We start from the raw sequence: 25982 nt of genomic DNA, 5'->3' as shown, positions 1-25982 counted from the left end.
AGAGGCATGGTGGCAGCCTCTTGCTTAATGTTTTGTTATCCTGTATATTCAGCCTACAACTGGACTCGATCCAGTGATGAACTTAGAAGTAAATTCAGCTTGTAATATGACTAATTCTTCATTAGGGCCAAAAGAACAATCACTTTGTGCAAAGTCAAAACTAGACTACAACTATTACTACTTTTTTTGAGAACTAATTTTCTTCACAGGATTCCTGTCAATAAAATGTTCAGATGTTACCTGCTGACTCCAAACAATCTTTGTATCTATTCTCTATTTTGAAAGCATAAAAAAAATCACTGAAACCCCTTTATCCCAAATAAATCTTCACATTGGCTGGACTTTCTTGAAGATTTTTTGTTTATTTTGATTGGAAATATCCAGTGGGCTTCTGAAAATGTGGTGTTTATCTGGTTTCAGATCAACTCATCATCAGATACTTCTTAAGTGTACCTGATATGCTTATTTGCTAAATGATTTTGGGGTATGAAATAAATAAAAAATGGTCTTAGCCTCTTTGAGAAGTCATACATACTTAGTGTCACTAGTGAGCCAGGTAACATTCTGCCAAATATATGCTGGTAATCCTACACTGCATACTGATATAATACAAACTATACTATACTGCTTTGTTTCTGTAACTAAGTATTGAATTAGTTGCTAGTGACAAATAATTCAACTAATACTTATTTAGAACCTTTTATGTGTCGACATGCAATAAAGTAGTACTTGTGTAGCAAACATAGTAAATGCAAATTAAATTAAATGGAGGCAGAAATTAATGTAAGCTGCACACAGTAGATGAAGCTTGAACCAAATTTTAAGGACGTTACTTAGAAAAAAGCAGCTTGTACTTTATGAGGAAAATGTAGAAATTATACCATTCAAAGTGGTTCTTTTGTTCATTCTTTTTTCACAGATATATTAGAATATAAAATGAGTAGTTTTTGTTGTTTTTAAATCAGTGTTTTACAAAAAAGGTAGGGCTTTGGAGAGTAGAAACAAATAAAGGAGGAAAGAATTAGGGAATTAATAAGAGCTTACTTTTTATTTTCAGATATCTAGAAGGTTATGTCTTTTTCAAGGTAAAGGGGGTAATAGTTTACTTATCCAAGAAATTTTCTATTAGACAGTTTTAAGATGGTGGAGATTTTAAACTATTTAATAATAGTTTTGTTTTAGCACTTTCTTATTATTAAAAATTATATTTCATAAAGGCTGAGAATAAGTAAAGAGTGCAGGCTTTGGGGTCAAGTCTGCATTAGAATCCAGTTTTTAACTCTTTTTTACAGCATGACCTTGAGTAAGTTATCTAATATTCTTGAGCTTCAGTTTTCTCATCTGTAAAAGAAGGATTTTAGTAACTCTCATAGTGTTATGAATATTGTGAAGTGATATATATATTCTGTGCACATGCATGTTGAAGATGTGCAATAAATGTCACTTCAGTATTCTAAAGATTAAAATAATTGATACTTAAGAGGAAAAATGACTAGCATATTTCTAAAAATAGAATCTGAATATTTTTGAAAATTTTAAGAATAAGTGTATAAATTAATTACTGATTTGCTCACTTTAGGAAGGTGAAGGTAACAGCTACAAAAGAAATGAAAAAGTTCCCTTTTTATATTTTGTACACTCAGACTAATTTAGGAATAGTCGTCTGATTCAGCTGATTTTTTTATTGGACACTTAGTGTTTTTCCAACATATTTCTCTGGGGCATGCTGATGAAAAAAGAATGTGAATATATTATGTTAAAATTCTGGCCTTTAAGATAATTGACGTGATTAAAATCATTTTGTGTTTTATTCATCTGTCTGTGGGCTTCCCCAGTGGCTCAGTGGTAGAGAATTCGCCTGCAGGGCAGGAGCTGCAGGAGATGGGGTTCGATCCCTGAGTTGGGAAGATCCCCTGGAGGAGGGCATGGCAACCCACTCCAGTATTCTGCCTGGAGAATCCCATGGACAACAGAGCCTGGTGGGCTGCAGTCCGTAGAGTTGCAAAGAGTCAAACACGACTGAAATGACTTCACACACACACACACACACACACACACACACACACACACACACACGTCTAAATGTTGTCTCCTCCCCCCCACACACACGTCTAAATGTTGTGTCCCCCACAAGATAAGGGAGAAATTTTTCCTTGTCCTGAAATTCATGCAGTGTCTGCAAAAAATAGTTTTTTTCATAAGTGGTTATAAAATAAAATCAAGGAATGTGTGTGTCAGTGGTCAGCTATTACCAATTCTGACTTAACATGTAAGAAAACTGCAGCTAATTTTGTGAGATTTAGGAAGTAATTTGTATATGTTAGTGATGGTAGAGTCTTATTTTAAATGAGTGAAACATGAGATTGACAAGGTCAGTGAGCCAGTGTTTCATAGACATTAGCCTTGATAAATCTGAATTTTGTGTAATCAGAGCTAGTGTTCAAGTTTGTCATGTCATTTGTCTTTTAAAGCTAGTGGAATATATTTAGCTATTATTCATAAGATTTTCTTTTCATCAGTATCCCATAAAAGTTAATTTAAGGGCTGAATAGTCCTTATCTCGAATTTTGTATACACACACACCTTTTCTTTGCCTACTTTTCCAGGCTGAAAGAGAAAAATAGAAAATAGGACACATAAAAATTCTATTTCTATTCCTAATATAGCTTTGTGAGCATACTCATCCAGCTCTTGGAACAAGTTTAGTTACTATATTATCTTTTGTTTGTGCCCTGTTTTTCACTCTTAGTATCAATTTGAAGTTTTATAACATGCAGATATAATCTGTGAGGATGTCTAAGAAAATATTTTAGGTGTTAATATGCATATACTATTCCTGCTAGACTTAATAGTTTAGAACACTAATTTATCTATATAATCAGAAATTGTCAGCTAAGAATGTTAAAGCAATTTTATGTTTAAAATTCTAAGTATAAATCTGATATACAACTAACAGTTCTTAAGTGTCATTCTTTTAATTTCAAACTTCTGTATTAATAATACAATTTGTGGGCGAATTTATTGTTGTTTAGTAATTTGTATGCATTTGAGTGATAGAAATCTGCTTCAAATTAGTTTGAATTCAACTGTTTCTGTAAAGATGCATGAAAACCTTTAAAACAATGTCCTATTATCTATAAAAATATTATTTATTGACTCTTTTGCCTCTTGAGTACTTTTCTATCTTCAATCTAATGAACCCTGGTCATTCATTCAATAGACATTTATCGATCACACTGTGTGCCAGGCATGCAGTGGACACACAGGGCCCTAAGAACTGCTCCCTGTTTTAATGCCAGTGTTGTACCGGAAAATGGAACCTGTAACTTTATATCATAGCCCATATATATTAGTTGCTTAAGATCATACTCCAATGATTTGACATTAACTCTTCTTAATTGTGAGGATGTTTCTGAGCCTAGGACTTAGTTTTGTCTGCTTCAGCGTGTTGTTATCTCTGTAATTTCCTCAGGAGGGTAGAATTGACTGTGGTTGTAGATTTTCTTCTAAGTCATAGTTGATCATTATTCTAATAATAATCATTGGTTATTCTTAGACTACTAGTAAGCTTTTCAATTGATGCCTGCTACCACTTCTTATATTCCAAATAGCTTTTCTGTATGCAGTTTTTATTCCTACTACTACTACTACTAAGTTGCTTCAGTCGTGTCCGACTCTGTGCGACCCCATGGACCGCAGCCCACCAGGCTTCTCCGTCCATGGGATTCTCCAGGCAAGAACACTGGAGTGGGTTGCCATTTCTTTCTCCAATGCATGAAAGTGGAAAGTGAAAGTGAAGTCGCTCAGTCATGTCCACTCCCAGTGACCCCATGGACTGCAGCCCACCAGGCTCCTCCATCCATGGGATTTTCTGGGCAACAGTACTGGAGTGGGGTGCCATTGCCTTCTCCGTAGAACTGCCTTATGACCCAGCAATCCCATTGCTGGGCATACACGCCGAGGAAACCAGAATTGAAAGAGACACATGTACCCCAATGTTCATCACAGTGCTGTTTTTATTCCTAATTAAACACAAATCAAAGGGGAAGGGACTTTCCTGGTGGTCTGGGGGTTAAAACTCAGTGCTTCCATTTCAGGGTGTGCAGGTTCCATCCCTGGTCAGGAAACTAAGATCCCACATGCCAGGCATTGTGGCCAAAAACAAACAAACAAAACAACCAAAAACTAGTAACCAAAAATGCTTTCTTGGAGCTTTTCAGTTCAATAGATAATCTATTGAATCTTTTCTGTAGTATGTGTATTAGGGGTCCCAGGTACTCTGCTGGGGAATGGATGTTTGGTGGCACATAAGACACACACCTTGCTGGGATGTAACTGAATCTAAGAGTGGTCTTTTTTTTGCTTTTGTGTTAGGATAACTGTTCCATCAGATAACGTGGTGATGAAAACTACTGGCTTTGGCATCCTGTGTATGTACAGATGATAGTGGTGTCACTTACTGGTTGTCATCTCATTTAATTTATTCAAGTCCTTGGAGCCTCAGTTTCCTTATCCATAAATTAAGAATATTAGCGCCTACCTCTTGGTTGTTGAGTATTAGTGTAATTTTTATGCAATATTTAATTAATAAGCCCAGTAAAAATATGTAAAATGGATACATACCAAAATAATTGAGCTTTACATTTTTTTTCCTATGAAAATGACTGTGCCTTTTGAGAAATGGCAATTTGAAGGATATATTTGTATTTTTTTTTGGAAGGTGATGGTAAAGCACAAGAAATGTATGTAAATCCTTTATTTCCGTTATCCCCTCCCTACTACCTTTCTAACGTGGGTGAGCCCTAGCTTTTAGTCTCTGGAGCCTTTTATTCCTTTACTTTATGTGGAACTGTCAATAAACATACTAACTGTGTTGCTTTCTTTTGTCTACTAAACAGGAGTCTGAAGTCACTTGTCCTTTTTGTGTTGACTGTCAGGGTAGCCACCGACAGATTTGGTAATGTTCAGTTCGTTACCCAACCAGTGACCCAGAGATGCTGGTCTCTTGTAGCTCATTAATAGTCCCTGAGGAATTCAGTTTTTAAGTTCACTGTTTATTAGTCACCTCTGATTCTAGAAATGGCTATCATAGAGGAATACCAAAATTCTAGGCATATTGTCATTAAAAAAAATATATTCAGTATAGCTGTTACATTTTTTATTTTATTTAGAAATTTTCCTAGGGGAATATGTCTTAAACTTTAACACTGTACTGCAGTAGCAATATTCTGCTTAGTTTACTGTGTCAGTTTGAGTGCTCCAAGAATCAAATCCCAAAATGGGATTTGGTTTGTGCAAGAGATTTATTTGGGGAAACACCTTTAATGGATAAAGGGGAGACTCTTCAGACAGCAGTACAAATCTGACTGTGTAGAAGGAGAAAGGGAAGGTAGGATTGAGTAGGAAGAGCCTCAAACTGCAGCATACTCCTAAGAAAGTTTCAGCCAGGCTGTTGGGGAGTCCTTGGGACTGTTGTCCTTTAGAAGAACCCCTTATTTGGTAGGAATGGCTGTGTTTGTAATACCCTGGGTGTGCCCAGTCATTGACTGGGAATAGCCCTAGGGAGATGTGTCCTGGGGAACCCCCAGAGGATCCAAAAGTATAGCATCTGAAGTTTGTGAGTCAGCTATGTCTGCAGTAGGTTCTACTAAAAGGAGATCCAAGCTGGGCAAGTCCATGACTGCCACAGTTAGTAACACCAAGAACCATAGTGGTGGAAGTGAAAGTGAAGTCGCTCAGTCGTGTCCGACTCTTTGCAACCCTGTGGACTGTAGCCTACCAGGCTCCTCAGTCCATGGGATTCTCCAGGCGAGAATACTGGAGTGGGTTGCCCTTTCCTTTTCCAGGGGATCTTCCCGACCCAGGGATCAAACCCGGGTCTCCCGCATTGAAGGCAGACGCTTTAACCTCTGAGCCACCAGAGAGGTACACAAATATTGTTTTATTTATCATCAAATGGTATCATTCATGAGCACGTGGTGACATTGAAAAGTCAAATAGCAGTTAACTCAGCTCAATTACCTCAGGTGATAGAACCAGAATTCTAACTTAGGCAGGATTCTGACTCCACAGAGTGTCTTAAGCATTTAAATACCTATACCATACTGAGTATAGGCATAGACTATAAAAATTCTGCTAAACTTTATTTCGTGACTTAACTATATTCTTTTTAGAAAGTTTCATGAATCTAAAAATGTCTAATTACCTTTCATCATACTAGTTTCCAGAGATCGATTTGTTTTCATTAAAGTATATATATTCAGAACTGTGGCTTTACTGTTTGAATTTTGATGCATGTCTTCACTTGTCAAAAAAAAGTACATTATGCTAGTTACACTCCATCCCCCTTTTCTCCCAATATATGGAAGTTGTACTACAAATCTCTAGCTACAATAAGCAATTCTCCAAGGATGAAGAAAGAAAATGTACATACACACAGGAATTTCTTTTCCAGGACTAAAATTGACGTTTTATAAATAATTTCCGTGTTGCAAAGTTGAGACTAAGAAATCACAGCAATTCAGTGATATGCATTTGGCATGAGTCAGTTTTAGTTCTTAGTGCTTTTCATTGGAAATGGCATAAAAAGTAAGATTTCTTTGAATTTTTTATGCTGTGGGCTTACAAGAGACATAAGATGTTTTTCTCTTATAGATGTCTGGCAGTGCATGGCAGCAGAAGTAACGAAATGGTCACAAACCCCAGCAGTACTTCCCAGGTCACAGGCACCCTTAATTTTTAAAGAATCTAGAAACAACCTAAGCAGTTGATAACAGGTCATTTCTAGGTGATAAAGGATATTTGATATGGGGTGTTGCTTTTCTTTCCACACCTAGCATTTTTATAGTCATTTAGAGACCTACTTCACATGGTGGTGGGTTTATATGTGTTTAAATATGTAACCTAACTGATAATTGAATTGTAACTCTTTTCTTTTCTTGATGTTTGACATTGATTTTGAGGTCTGAAATGTTTTTTTCAAGCTTTTTTTCCCCTGGCTCATTTTATATATAAATACTTCCCATAGTCATTGACTTCAAAATAAGGGCAGTTGGGAATGCCAAATGCAGCTACTGTTGAAAAAACAAAAGAGAGAAGGAGAGAAATTGTGAATTATAGTATCTACTGCCAGAAGTACTTATGCATTTTTCTTTCAGACACCTTTGTATTAAATTAATTTTACAAGCTTTACTTAAAAAATCGCCTCCTTTGAATGTAAAAATTGGGAAACTGTAGATTGATGCTTTAGAAATTTAGTCTAGTCTTTCAGTGACCTAGTAGTTGATATGAAAACATGAATTTAAAAATAAATAGCATATTGGCTAAACTGTACTATACTCATGAAAGAAGCCAAAAAATTATGGATTAAACTGAATCTGAAAATAATTATAGTTTTGTGTCCTAAACCAGATTCATTTTTAAAATGAAATGATAGGTCCTTGACCCTTGGGGGTGCTTGGAATAAATATGGAACACAGTATTGTTTTTAAAACTATTTTGCTTTTATAAGCTAAGACAGATGTACAAAAAAGATGCAGTTTTTATTTTGTATTGGCAGCTTCCAAATATTTAGTATCTATTTCCAAGAGTTGCAATTAGTAAAGCTACCATGGTACTGAAATCTGCACATCCCACAAGCTAATTATATTTGCAAGGTCAGAGTGAATACATATTTTCAGAAAAATAAAGGGTTATATAAATATGTGTCTTCTACTTGGCTGTTATATCACAGTTTGTTGATCTGGAGTATAATGTGTACAATTCACAAATTTGTCTGATAACAGAAAGTGGTGTGTGATTGTGTTTATTTTACTAACCAGTATATTCACAGCAATCACTTCCAAATATCTCTCCAGTAAAGATGTGTTAATTACAAAACAGACAAGGTCTTCTATTATATTAAAGCTACTAACAAGAAGACAGCAGGAATCACACATGTAAATAGCATCATCAACCCCTATTTTAGTCCTCTGTTTTGATCTGTGAGTTGCGCATAGACCAAAGGTGCTATTAAAGACTGAGTGTATGAAATAGGCAGCATTATATGAACAAAATTTATTCAACAAGAAAACAGACCTTTAACATGAATTTAACAAGCCTGAGAAATTATAAACTATCATATGCTGCAGATTCATGCAGTGATAATAAACAAAAAAGGAAAGTAAGAGGTTTCCCTAAGCTAGCCAAACTGCTAATGGTTTTGTTATAAGCTGTCTACTGTTGCAGTGACCTCTGAAAAGTCTCAAGGCACTTGTACCAGAAAAAATTAAGTGGTCAGGCTGGTGAACAGAGATTCAACGTGGTGCGTAGGACTGTAGCACAGAAAGGAATTATAAAAGTCTAGCCTCATATTCCTGAAAATATTTGTCATACTTTAGGTTGGAAGTTTTTGTTGGTACATATAAAGGAGAGAGTTTTTTGGCAAAGTTTTTTGGCTAAATTACTTTTTGGATTTATAAGCTTATGACATAGGCTGAACTGGTTTAATGTATATAGGGATTAAAAAATACCATTCAGAAAATTCATATAGCTCGAAAAAATGGATTTTGCCCCTTCCCTCCTCCCATACCTTAAATAATCCTAGGGGGTTCTTTGTTTAGTATATTGTATCTAAGATTTCCATCCTCATCCATGGAGTGACCACTTTGCTGTCATTCTGTTGCATCATGCTGTAAATACATAAACATGGAGAAGCGCCTTCAGCTTATACACACCTCCAAGTGCTCACTAGGGCTTTTTCTTGAATCTTAGTGTGGCATAATTAACACCTTCTTCACCCATTGCTCATTAGCGCACCGGACATTAATGAGTCTATTTTGATAGTTGTTCTGAAGGAGAAACTTACTTATTCTCACAGTGCAAAAAGCAATTATAAAATTGTATAGAAATTAAAATGTAGACTATATCGCCATATTTATTTTTTATTGCATGCTAAATCTAATTTTAGTCTGCAGGTTGTTGAACATGTTAGTTTCCTTAAGACAGTTGCTATAGTGATGGCAGCAAATTCCTTTGATCTTGGTGTAGTTATTCATTTTTTGTTGGCTATCATATTGTCAGTCAGAAATTGTCAGTCTAAACATTTAATTTCACATAGGTTGGAACAGCATATTAAATTCTTGAATTTTTCTCTTAATTTTAAAAAGAATTAAAAAATTTAAATTTCAGATTGTTTTTAACTGGTCACAATATCTATTTAACTGGTATTTCCATTTCCTTCTTATGAAGTTTCATACCTGTTTATAATATTCCAGAGAAATATTAGAGACTTTTTCCTGTAAAATAGCTGGTTTGCTGCTTTCGTTTGAAGGCATTCTATATAAAAATACATCGTGATATATAATGGAATTTTCATAGTTTTGTAGGAGTTTTCTTTTTCTATAAATTGTATTGAAATCTATTTGGAATCAAACTATTTTAGAAAACAATTGGACCAAAGTGATGCCTTGCTCTTAAATTATTTACTGCTGTTGGTTAGGGAATCAATTCTTAATTTTATATTTATTTAAGTTGTACTTCTGTCTATCAGAATAGTCTCTTTTCCCTTCTTTGGCCTACATTTTATCTTATTTTTATGTGCTTTTTAGTAGAAAATGTTAGAAAATTTTACTTTGATATGTTTTTTAAACAACTGATAATATCTGATTAATGCACGCTTGATAGTAGTACTTACTTTTATTATTGCTTTATGAAAAATATTTAAAAAATTAAGTGTAAGCAAGAGGTATAAACCTAGGCCATATTTATTTATACATAAATGTGAAAATTAAGACTGAATTACAGTTATTGTATAAAAAGAAAAAAGTTCTCACAAACTTTTAAATCATGCATGTTCTGGGGATACTTGGTTTTATTTTAAGGCAAGAAGAATCTTTGGGGAAATTCAGACTGTTAGAAATAAAAGCAAAAGGCAAGGTTGATTATTTACTTATTTATTTATCTGGCTGCTGGAATAGACAGAGGGCTTAGACTGCGTCCCTTGTCATAGTGCTTTGAGCTAAGTTTGTGTACTTTCATACCTTTGTGCAGCTTTTCAGAAAGAGTGACTCTTTCTTTCAGTCTTGTTCTTGGCATATAGCATTTAGTAATATACTTCCTTGATGTTTCAGACTTTATTACATTCCAATTGCTTATTTTGGAATTTTTTTTTTAACTTAGTATCCTCAAACAATAATTATACAAATGAGAAACAGTCTAGTTGACAACAGCTTTTGAAACATTGATAAATCTCAATTGTTTAGCACTTTGAAAGGCAAACCTAGAAATACTATTGTGTCCTGCTTTAAGATATTTTTATATGAAGAACGTATTGAGTTTATTCTCTAGGTGATTGATTTACGTTCTCTAAAAGAGACATGTGTCTTGAGATCCCAGGTTCTTTGTATAAAACTTAACAACATTTAAAACCTTTAACAAGTTCTTTCAAATCCATGATAATGAACAGAGAAAAGCATTCAGATAATAGGTGATTCTTGTTAAATCTCTTACTATATAAGAGCTAATTGATGATTTGTATCATGTAAGGATTTGAATTTTTTCTCTACAAAAATGTTGAATCCACCCAGCAAAAAGAGAATACCTATCGTTATTTGTTTACTTTGAACTTAGAACTATATTATTCTTTACCATGTTCCTAACTTAAAGCATAGATGACCTTGGTTTTCTTGTATTGTGCCTCTTATTCTTGAGAGTGGTTTGGACACTTAAGGCCATCAGACAAGGTATAAAGTTTTTTATAGTCACAAGAAGTAAAAGGTATCTGACTAGAAGAGAATACGTGGAGCAACTGCCTTGCTGGTTGTAATTTTGTTGTCATTTCAAGTATTGTGGTAGTATAATTGATGTGACAGGGCTGGGCTTTAGATGTGGTCCCTTAGCTTGTGCTCACTTTCAGTTTTAGTTTCTCTTTGTCATTCATTTTGATTAGGTAAAATTTAGGTGACAGACATGCACACCAATGAAGGCTGTTTGGTGTAAGTTTAGTAATGACGTGTTTCAATAATAAAGATGCAAAGTTAATATTTTCCTTTACTGCTTCATGAAAATTGCAATAATTGGTGTCACCTTACATTACAAGATAGAGGGTGGTGTGCTGATGGCACAGTCAGCAGGGGTTCTTTTTTATTAATATTATAATTAAATGATTTTCTGGAAATAGGCCAGAAACAGATGCAAGTTGATCATGCCTTGTCCACTGTTGCTTGGCATCCTCACTTGTTTTTTAAAAAAGAAATGACCTGACACCTTGTTTTTACAGGTTGTTATTGATGCCTTCAGATTGATCAATGCTAATATGATGGTCTTAGGACATGAACCAAGACAAACAACCTCAAATCTGGGTCACCTAAACAAGCCGTCTATTCAGGTAATGCCTGTATTTGATTATGTGTTAAAACTGTTTTACATTTTAAAAGCCTGTTATAAATGACCAGTTTAGGATCCAATACTTAGTCTTTTAATTTGTTTTGCAATTAATTTTTCTTGTGCTTTAAAAGGAGTTTATGAAAATAGTGTTGCAAAAGTTAGATTTGTTGTATATGAGTGCGCTTTTAGTGATGTCTTTAAACTTTGCTAACAGTTTGAGGACATCCTTTTGGGGGGCATAGTAGATCCTTAATCTTGAGAGTACCTTACAGTTTTGTTGGTTAACAGTGTAGTAAAGGACTGATAGGGGTTTAAATGGAGTGTTAGGTATCATAGTATCATTATTGATTGGTTAGTAGCCTTTTCTCTTAGTACCTAATGGTACATTGCTGTATACTTTAAGGGGTTCCCAGAAGCAGTTCCTAAATAGTACTTAAATATTTCTTTTTTTCTTTTTTTTTTGCTTAATCCCTTCTTTTAAAACAATTCATACAAGACACAGCTACATACTGCTTTCGATTAGTTTGTATCTTGTTCTTTCCAGTGATGTCAGCCACATTATTAAAGTTATTTAGACACTTAGTATCCTCCTGAGTGATTAGTGTTTTCTTTGTATCGTTCACATACCTCATTGTTTTTACACAAATCTTTATTGTCTGCAAAAATTATTTTAATATGTTTTTAAATGTACCACAACCTGTGTCTGTATAGTTAATTGCTTCTCTGAAGATTAATTAAAAGGACAGAAATACCATGTTTGGTTAAACAGAACACACAGGACAGAGACATTATAGTGGCTATTGCTGCTCCACTTCTGAAACCTTGCTCTGTCATGTGGTTGTCTTTGGGGACTTGTGGCTTTGACAGTTAGCCATGGTTAAGCCTGGCTATACTTTGATAACTTTATACTTTCAGATGCTTAGTTTTTCAGCAGTCACTCATCTGAAGCCTTCATCAAAGTGAAAAAAATTTTTTCCCAAAGGATTGAGGTGTGTTGCTTTTGAAAAAATTATTTTAGACATCAGAGAAAACTACAAAGTACAATGAGTATGAAATAAGCTACTAGTGTTTTTGATTGGGTACAGACAAGCCCATGCTTGCATGTTCCAAGAGAATATATTATTGGACCAGTTTAGCCTGTGATAATGACCTTTCTTGTAAACCCCCATAGCATCATACTGCTTCATTATTTTTTTGCAAAAGGTTAAGTAGCATCTCACAGTCTTAAGATCATTGTGATTACTGCATGGTGTGTTTCTGCCAGAAGTTTCTACTAATTGCAAGTCAACAGCCACCTGTTGCAGATACTGTCTTTTAAATTTAAATACTGCTGTTTAACCTTAAAAATTGAGTGTAATTAAATAATTAAAATCTGGTTCTTTTTATATCAGTCCAGTTTGTATTTTTTACCTGGTAGTCTGTAATTTAAGGTGAACCTTATGAACCTTTCCAAACTGAAGTTAAAGGGACCTGTGTATATAACAGCTATAGGATCATTGTTTTTCATTTCTTCTTAGTTTGTTTTGCCTTCCAATTAAAATCTGTAAATATATTTATTTCACAGTTTATATAGCGCCCATCAGGAAGATATCTATCTGGGTGCTTTGCAGTTTTGAGACAATTCCAGTACTAAAACACTCAAATGGGATCAAGCCAAAAAGTGACAGAACGAGGGCACACCTTAATACAATTTATTAGTTTTCTAAGACAAGGTAGAAAGAAAGCAACCTAGAAGAACTTGAAGTGAATGGTGTTATTCATAATAGAATTTTAAGATGTGTTGGCAGAATCTGTACCTCAGGGATCAGAAACCTTGCAGAAAGGCCATGCCTCTTATTTTGGAGGAAAATTAGTTTGTGTTTAGAGGGATCTTGTTCCTAAACCAACTTATAAGTAGTAGGAATAGCAACCTGACAGGTACCATCAGCCCTCATGCTGGTGTTTGCTAATGCTTTTGCTAATGCTTTGCTGATTTTTTTTACTATAACATTAGGGTTATATTGTAAACTACTATTTAATATATAGAAGAAAGTTCAAAATACCTTAAGGTAAAGATTATAAAATCACATATACAAGTTCTCCTCTTTGAAAAAATATATATTAAAAACTGTGCCTATGTATTTACACCACAATGTTAGTATTGATTGCCTTTGGGTAATAGGATTATGGATTTTTTTCTTGTTTTTCCTTCTCTGTATTTCTTAAACTTTTTGCGGGGAAACATACTGCTTTTAGAAGATGTTACTTTTAAGCACTAATAGCAATGTTGAAGTATCTACAACAAAACAAAGCTAATAGACAAAGTTTATATGAACTTTCATGTTTTAAATAAGAGAAGTCACTAATAGAGTCATTTCCGATAGAGAGGGAAAAGTGTAATGCCTATACTGTAGAGTTTTCTGTTAATGTTTGTAACTGTAATACTATTTTGTATGTGGAACATTTGACCAATATTGTCAAATGTATAGAATTGAGAATTAACAAACATTTATTAAACCTATTTGACTAAAAATTGTTCAAAATGTCAAGTCCTTAAAGGTCACAGTTTGTATGAAGATTCGTTGTCAGCTGCATGGAAATTTACTAACTATTGATGCATAGGTGCATTGTACTAGGTTTGTGAGCCCCTTAAGTGTAGCTCTGAGTACAACTGCATTGTCTAACAGAATTAAACTCTTCAAAAAACAGTATTTTCAGTAGTTGTTAAGCAGTTGTAAATCAGTTGGTCTAGAAAGAACCATGTGGGCATTTTGTAGATGAGGAGACTTGAGGCCCAGCGTATTTGTGATTTGCCTAGGTTACCTTGTGAGTTGTAGAAACTACAAGCAGAGCTTCTCCTTCTTTTATACTGTATTTAGAAGATTCATTAATTCATTGATTTTGGCATAGATAATATACATATACAGCTCAAAATTCAAAACTTATGAAAAAGTACTTAGCAAAAATTATCCCTTCTGCATTTGCCATTTGCAGCCTAGTTCTCCACCCAAAAGGGAACAAAGCACATGTTTTGTTTCTTTTCAGTTATTTTATTTTTATAAAGAAAGCTTCATTTTAAAGTATGATTTAATGGATGATATTTAGCAGCACACTTTCAGTTTATCAATGTAAAATAAGGCAAACAGATTCATCTTTAGATCTAAATAAATATGCCTTAAGAGCATGAAACTTTTTTTTTAACCTATCAAGAACCTATAAATAGGTTATTATACATTTCATAAGCTGTGTGTTTTATAATATGCCTGTTTTCCACACAGTGAGCAAATGAAGTTAGAACTTCTCATTTCTCCTGAGTAGTCTAGACATTTCCAGAAAGTATGATTTCACCATAAAGATTACTGGTGCACTTTTCTACAGATCTACCAATAAAATTATAAAGCTCTACTCTAAAGATTAACTTAAATATAGAAATAAACTGAAAGTCAAATCAGTGGGATCTCAAAACTCCTCTTTGTCTAGTTACTTCTCCAGATTACTCTGTCTAAAATAAATAGCATCTTACATGGATATTGAATATCAACCTAGGAAGAACTCCCTTCTTTGAAAGTTTTTGACAGCCTTTGAGCAAAGAAAACAAGGGTCAGCATATCCACGAAGCAAATAAGCTAAGTCCCATTTTAGTAATTCTAAAATGTATTGTCCTAGAAACAGTGCTCTAAAAGGTGATTTAGCTTCCCAGGTCAGCCACTGAAAGCTTATAGCCCACAATATAAACAGTATAGAACAGAACCTTGCTTTTTAATAGTGCTTCTGTGAGAAATTGTTGCAGGTTTTGAATAATCAATGAATGAGCTTCAGGACAAAATCCTGTTTTACTGAAGAATTGCCTAAATTTTTCTAAATCCATCATGTGTTTTGTTAAGTGTAGATTTAAAAATTAGGTATTGATGTTCCAAAATTTCCTGGTTATGTAACTTCTTTGTTGGCCTGATATACTACGGCATTTTCAACTTGGCCGTGTGAAGAGGCTAGTCTCCCCCTTGGTAAAGCTAATCTCTTATATTTGGTGTATGCTGCCACAACTTGTAATTCAGTGTCAACTAGATTGGTGAATTTGAGAAAATTCATTTTTCACTAAGCTAAATAAAAGAGCCTGCGCCTTTTGGGTTTATATGGAAGAAGGACTCCACGGGGCCAGTTTACTTATGATTTGGGATGAATGTAATAGGGGCACACAGCAGGTGAGTAAGTGAAATTAGAAGATAGTTTGAGGATATCATTTGGATTAAATTTATATGTTTATTATTGTTCCTGCTAATCTTTCATCCTACCTGTGTTAATTTTACTACTTTTATCTGAATAATGTAATTGAAAATCAAGTAGGTAGTGCCTTCAAGTTCTAAACTGTGTTTTTCAGCAGTACAGTTTATCTCCAAAATGTGGACCTGTCTGTGTGCCCATTTGGCTGACTTCTGAATCTTTTGGCTATACCATTACTAGCTTTATGGCCACTATGTAAAATTATACAGTTGGAGCACAGCATAAAATCATTTGTATGAGAGGTCAGTTGGCACCTGAAATCTAGCCTAAGCTTCACTCTGTAGCCCGGCTGTGTCTGCTTGGAGCACTTGGGCACCTTTTTTTTAAAGTCTTCCACCCAGAGGATGTACTTCCTAATTTGCATAAAGGTGAGTACCATTTAAAGGAGGCCCTGATTAGCCCCACTGTTTGATCCTCACAGTAGTACACATATCTCTGCACTGAAATGTAGCTCACTGTTCTTGATTATTGAAATGAATAAGGATTTAATAGATCCTCTTAGTACTTTAATTTCACATGTCAACTATTTTATTATAGCAGATGTTAGAAATACAAGAATGGATTTTTGCAGTACATAATCTAAAACGGTTTAGTATTTGGTGGGGTGATTTTGCTAGCAAAATTTAATAAGACTATGCTTTGTTTTCATTCTCATTCTTAAAGTACAAAGAATTTAAGAATTTCTGAGATATATTGTAGCATCATAGTATGGTAGAAAAAACATGGGCTTTGGAGTCAAAAAGTCTTAGGCTCAGACCCCAGCTTTGCCTTTTATTAGGTAGAAACTAGTATGAATTGAGATAAGTGTCTTATCACCTCATCTGTCAGAAATACACATGGAACCAGGCTACCTTACTGGGTTGTTGTGAAGATTAGAAGACTTATTTTATAAAGCAGATGCCAGGTGCTCATCAAATGTTTCCTTTCTACCCCTTTTTTTACCTCAGCACCTTAAGACTACACTATAAAAATCTAATTATAGTTTATCTTTAGATTTCTGAGAGTTAACCCCAAAGCCCTTTTTGTTTTTATACTTGAAAATGTATCCAATGTATATTTCTGTGCTTTAATGTCTTAGAAGGCTGATTAAGGAGTCCATAGAAATTGTTCTGGACCTCATTTGAACCTCTGCTGCTAAGTTATTTAAGCAGTTGTGAAGCATTTCCAGCACATGCAGGGTTATTGTTTCTTAATAAAACCATGCCATTAGCTTAAGTTTTTATTATGGTCTCCCTGTTTTTCTCGGTGATCAAGTACAGTGGAAAGAAGTATTTAGCCAAATGGGGAAGCAGGTCCATATTTTAGAGATTCAGCTTTTCTCTGAAATCCCCACTTTTGAACTTGAAGGCACTACCTACTTGATTTTCAATTACGGTATTTAGATAAAAGTAGTAAAACTGACACAAGCAGTATGAAAGATTAACAGGGACAATAATAAAGAAATATAAATTTAAGCCAAGTGATATCTACAAGTACTGCTTAGTGAGATTGCCTGTCACTAGACCCAGTACAGAACAGATTCCATTTTATTAATTTAGAGACAGGTGCAGACAGTTACTTTTCAGATATTAGAACCGAATTAAAAAGGGAAACTCCAGGTTAATGTTGTGGATGAAGGAATAATTATTTTATTACAGCTTTTTAGGCTTTTCTGTAAGTAAGAAAGAGCCCCTGCCTAGATGATCATAAAATTAGACTTAATAAATTATGTGTATTTATAAATTATGAATAGTTAATTTCTAAGTTAGATAATGATGAAGTAAAACTGTATCTGACTCTGAGCAAGGCTACTAAAACTGTTGAATCTGTGCTCCTATATCATGCTTTAAAGATTGTGTGCCCTATACCTCAGAACCTCACTCCTAAACTTTAGCGAGAAAAAAATAATTTAATATTTATTTTGGATAAAAAGTCATTTTTAGAAGATATAAAGGTATTGTCTACTGGATGTGTCAATAGTTTCAAACAGGTGTATTTATCTTATTAGATGAAAAATACTAATTTGTCTTTTTTCTAATCATTTATCTATATAGGCATTAATTCATGGACTAAACAGACATTATTACTCCATTACTATTAACTATCGGAAAAATGAATTGGAACAGAAGGTGAGCTTAAATTTTTTACCTTAGAGGAGGAAAAACGTCTATTTCAAACAACTGAAATATTACCTGGTTTATTTGAATTTAAATTGTTGACCTGTTTCATTTATTATATCCAAAAGTTTTTTCATTCCTCTTGAATTGCAGCATAAAATAAAGGAATATTTTACTGGACAAATTGAAAGACAGTTTTACCTTCTTGGTATGTGCTAAAGCAGAGGAAGAAGTAGGAAACAAACATTCCAGCTTGGTTTTATGATAAATTATAAAAATCTTTCTTCTAGGTCTGTTATTTTTCTGATTAATTTATCTTCTCCATAAAATGACCTTTTGTCACTAAATTGCTAAATAGATAACTTTCCAAATTTGAAAGGAATAAATTAGATTGTAACTGTATCGTGTTTTTTAAAAAGTACCATGGTTACTTAGGATAAACTAAAGGTGAGTCAAAAGGGAAACGCATTTTAAGGATTTTCAGATATTCAGATCTAAATTAGTACACCTTTTTATAGTAGTAAAACGTGATACTTTAAAAATTACCTAGCATCTTGATGAATTAACATTTTTTCAGTTAAGTTCAGTTGCTCAGTTGTGTCCGACTCTTTGCGACCCCATGAACCACAGCAAACCAGGCCTCCATGTCCATCACTAACTCCCTGAGTTTACCCAAACTCATGTCTGTTGAGTCGATGATGCCATCCAACCATCTCATCCTCTGTCGTCCCCTTCTCCTGCCCTGAATCTTTCCCAGCATTAGGGTCTTTTCCAATGAGTCACCTCTTTGCATCCGGTGACCAAAGTATTGGAGTCTCAGCTTCAACATCAGTCCTTCCAATGAACATCCAGAACTAATCTCCTTTAGGATGGACTGGTTGGATCTCCTTGCAGTCCAAGGAACTCTCAAGAGTCTTCTCCAAAAGCATCTCCAAAAGCTTCTTCAAAAGCATCAATTCTTCAACGCTCAGCTTGCTTTATAGTCCAACTCTCACATCCATACATGACTACTGGAAAAACCATAGTCTTGACTAGATGGACCTTTGTAGGCAAAGTAATGTCTCTGCTTTTTAATGTGCTGTCTACGTTGGTCATAACTTTCCTTCCAAGGAGTAAGTGTCTTTTAATTTCATGGCTGCAGTCACCATCTGCAGTGATTTTGGAGCCCCCCAAAAATAAAGTCTGACACTGTTTCCACTGTTTCCCCATCTATTTGCCAGGAAGTGATGGGACCGGATGCCATGATCTTAGTTTTCTGAATGTTGAGCTGTAAGCCAACTTTTTCAGTCTCCTCTTTCACTTTCATCAAGAGGCTTTTCAGTTCTTCACTTTCTGCTATAAGGGTAGTGTCATCTGCATATCTGAGGTTATTGAATTTCTCCCAGCAATCTTGATTCCAGCTGTGCTTCTTCCAGCCCAGTGTTTCTCATGATGTACGCTGCATATAAGTTAAATAAGCAGGGTGACAATATACAGCCTTGATGTACTCCTTTATTGATTTGAAACCAGTCTGTTGTTCCATGTCCAGTTGTAACTGTTGCTTCCTGACCTGTACACAGAATTCTCAAGAGACAGGTCAGGTGGTCTTGTATTCCCATCTTTTTCAGAATTTTCCACATTTTGTTGTGAGCCACACAAAGGCTTTGGCATAGTCAATAAAGCAGATATAGATGTTTTTCTGTAAGTCTATTGCTTTTTGGATGATCCAGTAGATGTTGGCAATTTGATCTCTGGTTCCTCTGTTTTCTAAAACCAGCTTGAACATCTGGAAGTTCACGGCTCACGTATTGCTGAAGCCTGGCTTGGAGAATTTTGAGCATTACTTTACTAGCATGTGAGATGAGTGCAATTGTGCGGTAGTTTGAGCATTCTTTGGCATTGCCTTTCTTTGGGATTGGAATGAAAACGGACCTTTTCCAGTCCTGTGGCCACTGCTGAGTTTTCCAAATTTGCTGACATATTGAGTGCAGCACTTTCATAGCATCATCTTTTAGGATTTGAAATAGCTCAACTGGAATTCCATCACCTCCACTAGCTTTGTTCATAGTGATGCTTTCTAAGGCCCACTTGACTTCACATTCCAGGATGTCTGGCTCTAGGTCAGTGATCACACCATCGTGATCATCTGGGTCGTGAAGATCTTTTTTGTACAGTTCTTCTGTGTATTCTTGCCATCTCTTCTTAATATCTTCTGCTTCTGTGAGGTCCATACCATTTCTGTCCTTTATCGAGCTCATCTTTGCATGAAATGTTCCCTTGGTATCTCTTATTTTCTTGGAGAGATCTCTAGTTTTTTCCATTCTATTGCTTTTCTCTGTTTTCTTTGCATTGATTGCTGAGGAAGCCTTTCTTATCTCTCCTTGCTATTTTTTGGAACTCTGCATTCAGATGCTTATGTGTTTCCTTTTCTCCTTTGCTTTTCGCTTCTCTTCTTTTCACAGCTATTTGTAAGGCCTCGCCAGACAGCCATTATGCCTTTTTGCATTTCTTTTTATGGAGATGGTCTTGATCCCTGTCTCCTGTAAAATGTCAAGAACCTCCGTCGGTAGTTCATCAGACACTCTGTCTCTCAGATCTAGTCCCTTAAATCTATTTCTCACTTCCACTGTATAATCATAAGGGATTTGATTTAGGTCATACCCGAATGGTCTCGTGGTTTTCCCCAGTGTCTTCAATTTAAGTCTCAATTTGGCAATAAGAAGTTCATGATCTGAGCCACAGTCAGCTCCCGGTCTTGTTTTTGATAACTGTGTAGAGCTTCTCCATCTTTGGCTGCAAAGAATATAATCAGTCTGATTTCAGTGTTGACCATCTGGTGATGTCCATGTGTAGAGTCTTCTCTTGTGTTGTTGGAAGAGGGTGTTTGCAATGACCAGTGTGTTCTCTTGGAAACTCTGTTAGCCTTTGGCCTGCTTCATTCTGTACTCCAAGGCCAAATTTGCCTGTTACTTTAGGTGTTTGTTGACTTCCTACTTTTGCATTCCAGTCCCCTATAATGAAAAGGACATCTTTTTTGGGTAAAATTTGATACTTTTCAAATTACCTAGCATCTTGATAAATTAGCATTCTTTCAGTTCAGTTCAGTCGCTTAGTCTTGTCCGACTCCTTGCGACCCCATGAATCGCAGCACACCAGACCTCCCTGACCATCACCAACTCCCGGAGTTCACTCAGACTCACATCCATTGAGTCAGTGATGCCATCCAGCCATCTCATCCTCTGTCGTCCCCTTCTCCTCCTGCCCCCACTCCCTCCCAGCATCAGGGTCTTTTCCAATGAGTCAACTCTTCGCATGAGGTGGCCAAAGTACTAGAGTTTCAGCTTTAGCATCAGTCCTTCCAAAGAAATCCCAGGGCTGATCTCCTTCAGAATGGACTAGTTGGATCTCCTTGCAGTCCAGGGGACTCTCAAGAGTCGTCTCCAACACCACAGTTCAAAAGCATCAATTCTTCGGTGCTCAGCTTTCTTCACAGTCCAACTCTCACATCCATACATGACCACTGGAAAAACCATAGCCTTGACTAGACGGACCTTTGTTGGCAAAGTAATGTCTCTGCTTTTCAACATGCTGTCTAGGTTGGTCATAACTTTCCTACCAAGGAGTAAGTGTCTTTTAATTTCACGGCTGCAGTCACCATCTGCAGTGATTTTGGAGCCCCCAAATAAAGTCTGACACTGTTTCCACTGTTTCCCCATCTATTTCCCATGAAGTGATGGGACCAGATGCCATGATCTTTGTTTTCTGAATGTTGAGCTTTAAGCCAACGTTTTCACTCTCCTCTTTCACTCTCATTAAGAGGCTTTTTAGTTCCTCTTCACTTTCTGCCATACGGGTGGTATCATCTGCATATCTAAGGTAATTGATATTTCTCCCGGCAATCTTGATTCCAGCTTGTGTTTCTTCCAGCCCAGCATTTCTCATGATGTACTCTGCATGTAGGTTAAATAAGCAGGGTGACAATATACAGCCTTGACGTATTCCTTTTCCTATTTGGAACCAGTCTGTCGTTCCATGTCCAGTTCTAACTGTTGCTTCCTGACCTGCATATTCTTTAGCTTCTACTCATTTAGGGTTATCTTGAGTACAGTTTTTCTCTCAACTAGTTAAAATATTCTGCCTATTGCTTTTTGAAATTATAATCTGACTTGCTTTTTTCTTTCTTTATTACTGCAGTTGGTCATCCTCCAAATAAGCTTCTTGTGTTTCTCTCTGAGAAAGACTTTAAAAAGTCTTAAAGACCATGAGTACTATTGGCAGCCAATAGGCTTTGAATACTACATGCACTCTGAAGTTCAAACATGATAAGTAATCAGTAGTAAACAAGATCTTACTAGTTGTAAGTGTTCCCCACAGAGTTACCTTAGAAGGGATTCCAGTGCATATGGTGTGTTGGAGGTGGAATAAGAGGGCTCCCTATAATACTTCCTCTTTCAACCAAATCACTTCCATTTTCTGGCTCATTTATATTTTGTGGGGAGCATGTGCCATGTAAGATTTTCTGAAGTTTGATAAACTATGGATTTAAAACTTCTAAGCCACCAATATACTCCCTCAAAGGTCCTAGGTGCTTGAGCATGGTTTTGAGTGAGGTGCTGCAGGGTGCCATTTCTTCCTTGACCTGAGGGGAGACACACAGCTATAAAGCTCTCTTCCATCAGTTTGCTTTTGTTCAAAAGTTCATACCAGCTTTGGTAGATTTAGTTGATAACTGAAAGTACATTTTCAACACTTATTTTAATTTTATATAGACTAGGTACAGGCCATGGGTAAAAAGGGTACCACTCAGACACAAACTGAAAAATTCATTCAGATACATAAATATATTATAAATATATTGTCCGTCTTATATCTGAGACCCAGCTGTTTGGAAATATCCATCTAATTACATCAGACTTTTTTTCTTCTTTCTTTTATAGTATCCATTCTTGATACTTTAGCTACCATCCTTGATATAAAAAAGCACACATATAAATAATTAATTAATAGTATATTTATGTTCCTAGCATAGCTCAGTTCAGGTGCTTTCTTAATGTCAAAAACCCCTGCCTTTATTCTTATCCCACCAACTTGTATACTTAACTCCAAGTCTTACCTGAGGGACCCAGTGCGATCGTTGTCCAGGCAGGGTGGGATTATTATTCTGCTCATTGGGAAATTTTTTGGTTTGCTTTTGAAGCATACAGAAATCCTGTTCTCAGCACTTAATTATAGGTAGCTTTATAACATTGGTATATATAGCTTTATAGCATTTTTAGCTTTATAGCATTCCCTGGGTTGGCAAGATCCCCTGGAGAAGGAAATGGCAACTCACTCCATTATTCTTGCTTGGAGAATTCCATGGACAGAGGAACCTGGTGGGCTACAGTCCATGGGGTTGCAAAGAGCTGGACACAACTGAACGAATAACACTTTCATTTTCTTATAACATTGGTAGTTGCAACTGTACCAAAATTTCCTAAAGATATATTTCTAAAACATTATCCATGGTGAAGATGGGAAGCAATCAAAGAAATTGGGGCTACATGTGCAGGAGTTTTCTAGGTTTTTTCAAATTACTCTTGCCTCCATGAGCCCCAGGGGAGGAATCAGGGAATTTGGAGCTTTTGTGTCTTGGAAGTTCTCATTGGTGATTTTGACTTGCTTGACTAGCTTATTCTTCAGCATAAGGAAAACTTTGTACTGATTTTAGCTGCAAACAGTTCTTTTAAACTAAACTCACTTCTGACTATGTCTTTAGAGCCTCGTGCCCTGTGGATCTCACTTAAAGTATACTGCTTCTAGGACCTACTGTATAGCACAGGGAACTCTGGTTAACGGTATATGACAGCCTGGATGGGAGGGGACTTTGGGGGAGAATGGTTATATGTATACGTATGGCTGAGTCCATTTGCTGTTCCCCTGAAGCTAATAGGTACACCTCAGTACAAAATAAAAAGTTAAATAGAGTATACTGGTTCTCATAGCAAGAAAATATCAATCATTCTGTAGCCACCATTTTTTTGATATTGTGTAATTTTATCATTTAGAAAACTCTTCTTATTCACTGGTAGTCCTCAACTAAATGACATTATTTATAGAATAGGACTTTAAGAAAAACTGTCTTAGGAATTTGAACTTGAAAACTGATGAATTTCCAAGAATATGTATTCAGAACTAGGAGTCCAATTTAAGAAATAATGAGCTAAGGTGTTTAGTTCTGTGATCACTAATAGGATCTGATCCTAGTTTGCTGATGTGATTGCAAACTGGATGAATCTGATTTTTTTTCCCAGTTTTATGTCTTTTCATTCTGATATAAAATTTAAATTTAAAAAGTTATAGACAGAATATTAGAATTTGAAGGAAACTTGGAGATTATCTACAAGCCTTCAATTCATAGATAATGTAAACAAAGGCTCAGAAAGACTGACACAAAGTCATTCAGTAAATGGGAGCATTTACCTCCTTATCTCGGTGTTTGAAAGCTGGGCTATATGAACTGTTAGAAATCCTATGCATAGCATAGTAGTTTCATTCATTCAGTATATACTTATTGATTATTTGCTATGATTAGATTATGATCTAGATTCGAGAATCTAGACCTTGGTGATCTTGAATTAAAGTCCTTGCCTTGTTGATTTCTCTTTAGTGAGAGAGAAATGCACTAAACAAGAAAACACAAGTTTCAGCTGTTTATAGTGTTATAAAAATAATAAAACAGATTAAGGAAAGAAAGATGTTTAGGATAGTGTGAAGTGGCTTTTTTATAAGGTGGTGAGAAGTGGCATCTATCTCTAAGGAAGTGAGAAAGGTAAGCGATAGAAGGATAAAGAAAATAGCCTTTGAGGCAGAGGGACAGCAAATGCAAAGGCCATGGGGTTGGAGTATTCCTTAGAGTTTTATTAATATAAATTTAGGAAGATGCTCTTTAGGGTTTATTTAAATTAATAAAATTAAATTTAAATTCATTAATTCCAGAAGTTGTCTGTGAAGTTGTTTTTCAAGACATAAAGGAAATCTCTTCAGTATAGAGGCATAATTAATTTTTCTTTATGTTTTTTAGATGTTATTAAATTTGCATAAGAAGAGTTGGATGGAAGGTTTGACACTTCAGGACTACAGTGAGCACTGTAAACATAATGAATCAGTGGTAAAAGAGATGTTGGAATTAGCAAAAAATTACAATAAGGTAAAAACTTATTTTCAACATTTATTTCTTAATAACCTTTGGAATATGTGCGATTAGCTATTAGGCATTATATAAACAGTTAAAAGCAGAGTGGCCTATTTCTATAGATCAAACAGTAAATATTTTTAGGCTTTACAGGCCATCCCGGCCATCCAGTCTGTTGCAACTACTCAACTCTGCTGTTACAGTGTAAAAGTAGCCACAGACAATAAATACATAAAGGAATGCGTGAAGCTGTGTCTTAGTAAAACATTTACTAAAATTGTCATCCGGCGAGATTTGACCCATGGCCTGTAGTTAGCCAGCCCCAGCCCCGGTTGTAGGCCACGTAAAATGGTCTTTTACATTTGAAATCTTTCCATTGTTCAGAGGACTTTTTCTTGGAAGGGAAGGAAGAACAAGGAGATGTGAACAACAATAGCATTTAATACTTCATAACATGTAACTTGGGATTGGGGGCAGGAGGAGAAGGGGACGACAGGATGAGATGGCTGGATGGCATCACTAACTCGATGGTCGTGAGTCTGGGTGAACTCCGGGAATTGGTGATGGACAGGGAGGCCTGGCGTGCTGCGATTCATAGGGTTGCAAAGAGTCGGACACGACTGAGCGACTGAACTGAACTGAACGTGTAACGTATGAAACTTCCTGTTTTTCATTAAATAAGTATTTACTGAAAACTGGTTAGATGTCAGGCTCTGGGGATATAGTAAGACATAAGACCTATCCTCGTGGAATTTACCTTCTGGCAGAGGAAACAAAAAGTCAACAAATAAACACAACACAATATATTATAATTAGTGCTGTGCAGACAGTAAACAGGATGATATAAAGAAAAAGAGCAAGGGGAGACCACTTCATATGAGAATGTAAGAAAAGTTATAATTCTAAGAATTTCCTAAAAATGTTTATTGTACGCTAAAGTGTATGTGGGGCTTTCCAGGTGGCTCAGTGGTAAAGAATCCACCTGCGAATGTAGGAGACACAGGAGACTTGGATTCGATTCCTGGTTCGGGAAGATTCCCTGGAATAGGAAATGGCAAACCACTCTGGTATTCTTGCCTGGGAAATCTCATGGTCAGAACAGCCTGGCA

General features: G+C 35.7%; 1 protein-coding gene across 2 annotated transcripts in view; it reads left to right on the top strand.

Moving 5' to 3' along the window:
• The window catches only part of PSMD14 (proteasome 26S subunit, non-ATPase 14), a 110154-nt gene that overhangs the window by 71716 nt on the left and 12456 nt on the right, over positions 1-25982 (top strand). For both annotated transcript variants that reach the window (XM_061436905.1, XM_061436913.1), the window contains 3 exons: positions 11258-11365; positions 17658-17732; positions 24763-24888. In XM_061436905.1, the coding sequence (XP_061292889.1) occupies positions 11258-11365; positions 17658-17732; positions 24763-24888 (309 nt within the window). The remainder of the gene's footprint in view (positions 1-11257; positions 11366-17657; positions 17733-24762; positions 24889-25982) is intronic.

The sequence above is a fragment of the Bos javanicus genome, chromosome 2, assembly GCF_032452875.1.
Source record: "Bos javanicus breed banteng chromosome 2, ARS-OSU_banteng_1.0, whole genome shotgun sequence".
In the NCBI taxonomy this organism is placed as follows: domain Eukaryota; kingdom Metazoa; phylum Chordata; class Mammalia; order Artiodactyla; family Bovidae; genus Bos; species Bos javanicus.
The sequence above is the reverse complement of the archived record's forward strand: the minus strand, read 5'-3'. Positions and strand labels throughout refer to the sequence as shown.